The sequence below is a fragment of the Oculina patagonica genome, chromosome 1, assembly GCF_052425735.1.
Source record: "Oculina patagonica isolate OP01 chromosome 1, crgOcupat, whole genome shotgun sequence".
Lineage (NCBI taxonomy): Eukaryota > Metazoa > Cnidaria > Anthozoa > Scleractinia > Oculinidae > Oculina > Oculina patagonica.
The window spans coordinates 26742513-26752512 of NC_135758.1; the positions used below are offsets into that span (position 1 = coordinate 26742513).

The 10000-nt window shown below is 44.0% G+C and overlaps 1 protein-coding gene across 1 annotated transcript in view; it reads right to left on the minus strand.

Moving 5' to 3' along the window:
* LOC144646059 (proproteinase E-like) overlaps nucleotides 1–10000 on the minus strand; it is a 23600-nt gene that overhangs the window by 7558 nt on the left and 6042 nt on the right. The window contains exon 5 of the mRNA XM_078505585.1: nucleotides 4062–4259. Coding sequence (XP_078361711.1) covers nucleotides 4062–4259 — 198 coding nt within the window. The remainder of the gene's footprint in view (nucleotides 1–4061; nucleotides 4260–10000) is intronic.

Sequence of the window (10000 nt, forward strand, 5' to 3'; positions counted from 1 at the left end):
GACAGGACCAGTTATTCTATCCATACCAAATGCAGTGATACTGACTTTCTTGCCAGAGTCCGTTCTTAAAGTGAACTGATACTGTCGGGTGTTGTAGGTCTTCTCCACATTTCCCATAGTGGTTACGTCAAGAGTGAATCTGTTCAGTTTTTTGGCCTTGATTCTATCTGCTGCTTGGTGAGTTATGTAGGTTGTGTTTGAGCCACCATCACAGAATATGGTAACATTCTTCCCACTCTCACACACCTTTGCCTGTTGGATGGGATAGAGAGCAAGGCCAGCTCCTCTTGAAGCATGACTTGCTGATTCAGCATGAGCACAATGATCAATTTGTTGATCTTCTTCTTTTTGCGGTGCTGATACAGATTGATCCTGACCGGTAGTGCTTGGACCTTCTTTCCTTTTCCCTGACTTGCACAAGAGAAATTGGTGCTTCTCACTTCCACACAATGAACACGGTTTCTTGTTGGGACACTTCTGCTGTGGGTGATTTCCGAAGCAAACAAAGCAAGCATTCACTTGTTTGAGAAGTTCAAACTTGCCACCCTCTCCGCTGATGGGGAGCTTCTGAAATTCTTTGCAATCACTTGTTTTGTGCTTAATTGTGTCTCTCCTGTGGAAAGCACACTGGTGAAACTGTCTTTTGTCCTGAACAGTTCCTGTTCCATGATGTGTCAGCCCTTTACCACGATCACCAGTTTTTGGGACTTCTAGTGTTCTTCTTCGCCTTTGCTTGGTATTCAGCTAATCGAGCTACTGCTTCTCTTTCCCTTTCCAAGAACTTCATAAAGGATTTGAAAGGCTGAATCTTCTCTGTTTGGCTCATGTCATGATATTTGCGAATCCACTCCAATCTCAGATGGTTATGTAAAAGTCCATTGACAAAATCAACGTCCCTCATAGTGAGAGTGTTCAACTGATTCAACTCTTCAAGCTGGCTGTAGGATGACTCTACAACATCAACAAATTCGACAAGACCTCTGTAATCGGTTTCTGAGACTGGCTTGAGCTTATGTAAATCCTCTAGTGCTGCTTGGATAGTGGCACTGGTATCATCATAGTAAACTTCCAACTTCTTCCACATTGCATCATAAGCCTCTGGTTTGGTGACATACACTGACTTGATTCTCTGACTAGCTTCACCCTTCACAGACCTCTTGAGTTCGTGAGCTAAGGCTGTTCTGTTTTTGATTGCACCTTCCGCCAACTGCTTCCAGACTGCTTTAAATTCTGGCCAATCCTTTCTCTGGCCAGAGAAGGTGGGAAGTGACATTTTCTTGAGGTGAACACCTGGTGTGTCTGCAGAACTGGTTCCATTGCCTTGAGCTTGCATACCGTGACTACCAAGTTGATACGGCGATACATTCATTAACTGTCCAGGATAAACATGTCCTCCTGCTGACTGCTGAACAAATGGCTGTGGCAACCAATACTGCTGAGCTGAGGGGAAACTGAAACTAGCAGAACTAAGGGGATCAAACGCCATCCAATCGTTTGCTTGGCTATCACTACTGGCTTGTTGATCTGGGTTGACACTGTTTCCTGACTGGGTATGTGTGGGGGACCAGCAGGTACACTTGGTGTCTTGGGGGCTTGTTGACCTGGGTTAACACTGTTTCCTGACTGATAATGTGTGGGGGGATCAGCAGGTACACTTGGTGTCTTGGGGGCTTGTTGACCTGGGTTAACACTGTTTCCTGGCTGGGAATGTGTGGGGGGGTCAGCAGGTACACTTGGCGCCTTAGTGGCTTTCGCTTGTGAAAAGGCATTTCTTGCCCCTGTGTATGCTTCCTTTACATTTGCTCTGTACGCAGTGATGTCCAATCCATTGACGATCCTATGTTCCGCATTGTCTTCTTCTGAAACCAGAGTTTCATATTCCTCATCTATCACGCAAAAATCATCAAACACTTTCTCAAGTTCAACCATTAAGACTGTCAAAACCTCAATGTCTGCATTTCTTTCAACTGCACCAGTTAATCTTCGCGAGGCTTTGGTGACCTGCTGCTTGGCATTAGTTCGTTTTTGTTTTTTCTCCTCTACAACACTCATGATTGACAATTACGTTCACCAGAAATATCAATGTACATCAAACAAATTACCCAGCAGACTTCAATATCATTCAATCTTGGCTGACAACTTAAAACAAAGAAATCCACACTCACCGATGGCTGACACTTGACATACAAAACAAAAGTTGAAGTAAGCACACTTTCAATCTCCCGGTTGGCTGGCAACTCGGAGCGAACAAAACTCGAGGTAACTGAGTTCGAAGACAACTTAAAAACACACTTTTAATCTCCCGGTTGGCTGGCAACTCGAAGCGAACAAAACTCGAGGTTACTGAGTTCGAAGACAACTTGAAAACACACTTTCAATCCCCTGGTTGGCTGGCAACTCGAAGCGAACAAAACTCGAGGTTACTGAGTTCGAAGACAACTTGAAAACACACTTTCAATCTCCCGGTTGGCTGGCAACTCGGAGCGAACAAAACTCGAGGTAACTGAGCTCGAAGACAACTTGAAAACACACTTTCAATCCCCTGGTTGGCTGGCAACTCGGAGCGAGCAAAACTCGAGGTAACTGAGTTCGAAGACAACTTGAAAACACACTTTCAATCTCCCGGTTGGCTGGCAACTCGGAGCGAACAAAACTCGAGGTTACTGAGTTCGAAGACAACTTGAAAACACACCTTTAATCCCCGGCTGGCTGGCAACTCGAAGACTTACTCCAACAACGTTTTACTGTAACCGCATCGATTTAAGGCGAACAGACGACGCTTCAACTCAGTTTATTCGTGACCATTCGTAGAACTACAATCTGCTACAATGTAGTAACGCAGAAACATGTAGGCACATCTAGAGACATCTAATAACATCTAGTCACACGCTGTCACACACTGCTAACACGCTGGTAAAACGTTGTTGTCCCTTACAGCTTTCTGAATATCGAAACCGTTCTGAAACTAAACTAAACTTTGCAGAAATTCACAGGAAAACACAGGCGCTAAAACAAAATGGCGCCATTTTCTGCACATGTTCAACATTCCCCCGCAAGGAACGATGGGTATAACGAGCGAAACCGCTGGCTAAAACAAAACTTGAATCGTAGCGAGTAAAAACATAATAAAAATTCCTAACACATTCATGGCCTCGACAAAAACTATTCCGCATAAATTAAACGAAAGTGTAGTGAAGTCACCGGACGGCATTAGGGCCAGATGTGCTCAGACGTCCCTTCTGGGGAGTAGGCGACCACAGAGTGATGTCGGAAATTCAGGCTATCCAGACCGGGGGGGGGGGGGGGCGGCGGAAAGTGCCCGCGCCGACTTTGAACGCTTATAACTTTTTCAAGATTGGTAGGATAGGTTGTTGTGTCAGGAACTTCAGGACGTCACCATGGCAACGGTATTTTGACAGGCATGTTTTCCCAAATTTGTAATTTTCGTGTTTCTATAAATGAAAAATAACTTTAATGTAATTATTTTAACCTTTTCGCGGTTTTTAAGCACAATTTGATTGGTTTTGAGAACTTTGCAGTTATTTTGGGCGGTTTTCTGAAGTTTTAGAAAAATTTTGAAATCCAAGACAGCGGATCCAAGATGGCGGCTGTTTTGACAACATGATGTCATTGTCACGTGATGTGACGTCATCATCCCACGTGACGTATACCAAAATATGGAATTCCGGACATACTATATATCCTTTAAATTTCGTTGTGATTGCTTAATTATTCGCCCCCCCCCCCCCCCACGTCTGAAAAGATCCAAAAAAATCCCGGTCTGAATAGGGTTAAATATTCTGGAAGTTACTGAGGGAAGGGGGCGGAATCCGCCTCCCACCCCCGGTATGAAAAGATCCAAAAAGCCCGGTCTGAATAGGGTTAACTTAGTCTTTATGATGGCGTCTTGAAAATTCCGAAACGTCGGCTTGCTACATTTAGGTTTGCATATTTATGCTTTAGTAAATCTTTTCTAATCAATTGTTTGTTTTTAAGGGTTTAAAAGGGTGATATATTATTGCGCCGACACTTAGAATGGATAATGAGCATAAAAGTCAAACCTGTTACGTAACAGTTGGAATTCAAGTCTGGACGACTGTCTGGAAGACAAACTGTAGCGACTTTGTCGTTCAACTTTGCACTCCTATCCAACTGGAGGACTGCAATATCGTCTCTGAAATTGTTTTGATAGCCGCTATGCATGATAATTCTCCTCACTCCAAACGTTTGTGAAGTGATTTCAGTTCGCCTGTGAGCACCTGTAGTGTAAAAGGACGAAACATGAATATCAACACAAGAGCCTGTCAAGTGTTTATATCAGTCCCTTAGCAGTTTTACTTTCAGTGGCCTGCAATTCCATTTTGGGATTTTGCACGGTAAAACGTCATCGAAAAAATAAAACTTTGGTCGTATTTATTTGAAACATAAGCGTATACTCGTTGCATTTCTTACGCGTACCCAGTTTCAAATTTATGTCTCGATAACCCAAAAATCCCCTAGGAAAACACCTGGGGAAATATCAAGCTGTTCTTCTCAAAGACCTACCATGGCTAAAGAATTTTCCAGTACTGGCCTTTTTGGCACAAAATTAGGGCTTTCCACAAGTTGTTCGGCAGCTCTTCTCCATATTTCGAGCAACTTTCTCCCCTAAAGCAACTTTTTTCCTTTCAAGCAACTTGTTGCATTTTGAGCAATTTCTACACCGAAGATCTCCTAAGATTGTCAGAGTGTTGTCCGAAGGTCATACGAACGTTTCCGAAGATATTTACGAAGTTTGCCGAAGATTTTCGTGGATCATCCGAAGACGTTTCGACTTTCGTCTCATTTCGCATTGAAACATTACAAGATTAGTCAGCAAACATTACGTCATTGATATCTTCACGATTTTTCTCAGTGAAAGAAATCCTTGTAATTCGACAACTTTTTGCCTTTAAATGTTATTTTGATGCTTCTGTTGCAGTGAAATTGCATGAACGTGCTTAATAATCTTACCTTCAAAGGGAAATTAGCATATACTTGGAGACATTTTTTGATAAACAGCAGCGTTTTAGATTTTTCGGGGCAATTTTCGAGCAACTTTTTAATCAAAAGCAACGTTTTGGATTTTTGTAGCAGCTTTCGACCACCTTTGTCAGAAATTTTGAGCAACTTGTGGAAAGCCCTACACAAAATGCCACAAAACAAGTTTTATCGAGCAGTGTAACCTGCGATCAGTCGTTATTTTTTTCGCAGCGGGAAAGGGGAACCCAAGAGGGGCGAAGATAGAAAAGTGGTCCAGAACCGAATAACGATGCTCTCAAAACTTGTAACACGATCAATTCACGTGATAGTCAGCGGTTTTTGACAAAATGGCAGCAGGCCAACTTTTTCCATGAAATGGAAGCAATAGCAACCAGGACAACGATGCCGTGGATTCGGTGTTTATAAAGGGGTGAGCACTATCTTCGCTGAAAAAGTATATGCATTGTTTTAATTCTAGAATTTCGTCGTCGTGGCGTAGTTGTGAAAACGCATAATTTTGTGTTACGTTTTAGCGCTGATGCCATGCTCAGTCATTGATTAATGGCATATCCAAAACGCGTAATACAAATGCGACGCAAGTAAATACGTCGTCTCGCTCTCCGGTATACGCTTATGTTGCAAATAAATACGCCCTTAATTCGTCCTTTTCGTCCTATGAAGCTTTAATGCAGATGTTTGTTTTAGTTAAACTCTCTGCCATTAGAAGCATCGAAAAGTTCGTTTAATAGCTTTTAAAAGCGTTTTTGTTGTTTCACTGCATGGGTGTATTTTTATCACATGCTAAAGGCTACCGAATCATGCCACATGCCACGAGGAGAATCCCGATGAACAGAGGAACCTTTTGTTGGCTACTGCCGTTGCAGCACTTAGAAAGTACAACGAAACCAAAGATGGACGCCACGCTTATTCTACCCCCAACGCATGCTGGGGCGTAACAAGCTTTGAAAATGCATGATGTAACATCCCCCTTTTTGTAAAAAAGAATAACAATAATAAACACAAAAGTGAAAAAGAGCATTAATGAGGTGTTAACAGGTTAGTCCTAACTGATCCAGCCTAGTGTCGCCAGTTAAAACGGGAACATTTCAAGACAATGTTCAACTAAAATTTTTTATATATTGTTCAAGTTAAATCAATGTCTCTCTAAGTTCGCACATTGGAGTCCACTAAGTCTCTTACAGATTCAGCCGGGCTGGTGCTTTCACAACTCTGCAGAGAGAATCCTCATTTCGTTGGCTGATGGTGTAGTGCACTCTGCTTCACTGTTAACTGACCCGCTTTCCGTGAACTGAGGTGTTCCTTGTACGTCAGAAGCCCTTTTGTTTTGGTTGTATGGTTCTGTGCAGCCGCGAGTCTGTATGTCGGTTCTGGACTGCAGGTATACTGGACTTTGTGTCTCACGGGGGTCTTTGCTGACCTGTTGTGAAGATTGCAGCTGGTTCTGAGGAGCCATCGGCACACTTTCGGTGGGCACTGGTTGTGCTAATGGATGGTCATCCTCCCAGGATGCATTTGATTGCTGGGACATATAGGTCTTCGCATCAGGTGGTGGGGCTGCGGCCAGCCTGAACCGTGTTCTGTTTCTGCGCAGCTCTCCGCCATTAGGAGTTATAACAGTAGGAACTGGCTGCGGACACTTTCTTTACAATGCCATAAGGCCAGGCAGAATGCTTGTGCTAAGGGTTTGGTTTCGACCCAATCTCAGTTATGGCTTCCTTCCTACATGAGAATATCTTGGCTAACTAGGACCATGGACTGTCTGGAATATCATGGATAAGCATGGTTCTTTTGGGGCTTGACTGAGCAAACAGGGAGCATGAAATAAGCTTCTTCTTGATAACTGAAGTCATGCCTGGCCAGAAGAGGGACACCTTGGCTCTTCGAATGCAGAAGCCTACCTCAAAATGCGTTCTGTGGATTTTCTCAAGCATTGCTGGTCTCATTGAGCTCGGAATGACTGCTTGTTGGCCTTTATACACTATGTCATCTGCCACAGAGAGTTCATCTTTGAAAGTAAAGTGAGGTCGTACCAACGGATCCACTCCTGTTTTGGCAGTTGGCAAGCCATTCATTACGAGAAGAGATAGTTTTGCAGTGCTGGATCCATAATAGTCTGCTCCTGCAAGTTTTCCTGAGTAGCCTTGGAGATTCCAGAAATGTCTTAAGCCATTGCTTAACATTCCACTCGAAATACCTGTTCTGCGGAAAGATTTGCCGTTAAAAGCTGTGGGAGAGGGGCTCTGGACAGGGTGTCGGCTATGACTTGTTGTGCTCTTTGTTGTATTTCACTTCAAATGATTATCCTTGGAGTCTCTGAGTCTCATACGCATGGCCTGCAGTCGCCGTGGTGCTTTGTTGAGAGGTTTCTTGAAGATAGTCTCTAATGCCTGATGATCCGTTTGTAATGGATATCTGACTTTCCATATAGCAGACTGTCCCATTTCTCAAACGCCAAGCATATAGCAAGGTATTCCGTTTCAATCACAACGTATCTCTGTTCAGCTTCTGTTAGAGTGTTGTAGTAAAATACCAGTGGTTGATCATTCTACGAGAGCGCTCCACCAATGCCAACACCAGACGCATCCACCTGAAGGGTTACAGGCAACTGCGGATTGAAATAACACAAAACAGGGGCATGCGCAATCAGTTCCTTTGACTCAACAAAAGCTTTGTCATGCGAGTCAGTCCTCTGGAAGAGGACATCTTTGTGGGTTAATTCTCTTAAACACGTGACCACATCACTCAATTTTAGACAACATTTTGCAAGGTAATTGAGCATACCCAAATAACGCTGAACAGCTTGTGGGTCTGCAGGTTTAGACATTTTTGAGATTGCTTCGACCATGAATGGAGTTGGGCGAACCCCTTCAAGACTGAGCTGGAATCCCATGAAAATCGCGTTTTGGGTATTGAACCTCCATTTGGCTGGGTTCAGCGTGTCTTTAACTTGTTGCATTCGCAGCAGGACATGGTACAGATTCTCATCACGATCTTTCTCGGCCTCCTCCTGTGTTTGTCCACAGCCATAAATAAGAACATCATCAGAAAAGGTGCAGATACCTATCAATCCTGCAAGGGCCTCTTGCTGTCTCACTTGAACACTCCGTAGGGCAGTCGACGCCACCGGTACCTACCAAAAGGAGTATGAAACGTTGTGGCCAAGCTTAATTCGTGATATAGACGTATGTTTGTGAAACCAGACATCGCATCTGCAACTGAAAAACACTTTGCACCGTTCAGTTGTGGCAAAATGTCCTCGAAGCGGGAAATTGGATGCTTGGGAACTCTTATTGCCTTATTAATGGTTTTCGATGGGTCTAAACAGATTCTAAATTTGTCCTTTGTCTCTCTGTCGTCATCTTACTGCACCAAGCTGCACAAATCTTTCCTTCGCTTCCCATCTTGTCTGACTGCTCTTTGATTGTTGGCGTGTCTTGCTACTGCTACCGATGGATGGCATCATGGACTGGTGTGACTTTCGGGTCTAAATCAAAAGAAACAGGATTTCTGAACTGTCCCAACCATGTATGAACATCAGGAAATGCTTCGAGAACCCACTCAGGAGTCATCTTGGCAGGGCGGGATGGCAACAATGTGTTTGGATGCGGAAATTAAGTGAAACATCCGTGGTGCTGGTATTGGTTCTGGTGGCTTAGGCATGTCGCTGGCATGCGAGTTCTCAGGTGATGGCAGTTGTACTGGGGGCTCAGGGTGGAGTTTCTGTAGTGTTGCAGTGCGACGTGATGTTCCAAGTGAATGATTTGTTTCTGCACGGATCTTCACCAGTCCCAGACAGGAGGGCTGGCTTTCCTGGTATATGTGAGTCCCTTAAAACATGAAATGCGAGGAGGTAGTACGCTGCTGTGGTTTCAGCTAGTAACTCTAGTTTACCCATAGGTGTGAGTTTAGAGTTGTCATAGGTGAATAAAGGTTGCTTTACTAGGGGTGAAGTAGTTTGTGATCTTCTGCACAGGAAGTATCAATGATTGAGCAAACTTTTCTGGCAGCGTGTTACAAGTGGAAGCAGTATCTAACTGCACTCTGATCGATTTGTTAGGTTCTTGGTCACACGCAAGTTCAAGTAGCTGAAAAATTTACGGCCCACCACCATGCCATGAGAATTTTGTGAAGAGCTGTAGACACTTTGGGCATACTTTTCTGGTTTGATATCTACCTCAAAGAGGTCAGTTTTATACTCCCTCACTAAACTGGCATCAAGATGGTGTGCCTGGGTGGAGCTGGCTAAAGTGGGTGCTTCCATTCGACATGCACGGGCGCAGTGTCCGATTCTCCCACACCCTTTCCTAGAGCATCGCTTGTTTGAAGCCGGGCATACGGATCGGGGGCGTGGAGGACCTGCACAATACTGACAGGTGTCAGTTTTGTGCTAGCGGTTAGAAGGATCTTGACCCCAGTTTTGCTCGGACTTTAAGGGTATCTTTGTGCCTTTGTAGTTACCCTGACCCCAGTTTTGCTCTTTCTTTGAGGGCAACTTTGTGCCAGTGTACGTAGTTCACCTAATTGCAGGAAGACTGTGGGGCCTTTAGCTTGCTGCATTATTGCTTTAGCCTTCTCACATTGGTCAAAGTTGTTAGCTAACTGTAGCATTGTCTTAAATGAGACTATTCCTTTCATTGTTTTATCTCTGTGGCCCTTACCTAGTAGTATTGACATCAATCTCTCGTTGTTTATCTCTGATATGAATTTATCTCTGAGTAACTGGTCTTCACATTTATCACAGTACTCAAGTCGTCCTTCTCGGGCTGTGACAGATTCTTGGACTTCTTGTTTGATTTGGGCGAACTTTGTTCGTTCCATTAGGACTCCTTCGCTAGCCATGAAATGTTCCTGCAAGTGTCTGAGAATAACGTTCGGTTCCTTTGCTTCTTCTTTTCGGACAGTTGAAAGCCCTGCACGAGGTTTTCGATACCAGCAGTGGCAGAACGGAAAGCTGCAAAAGCATTAGGTACGGGATCCG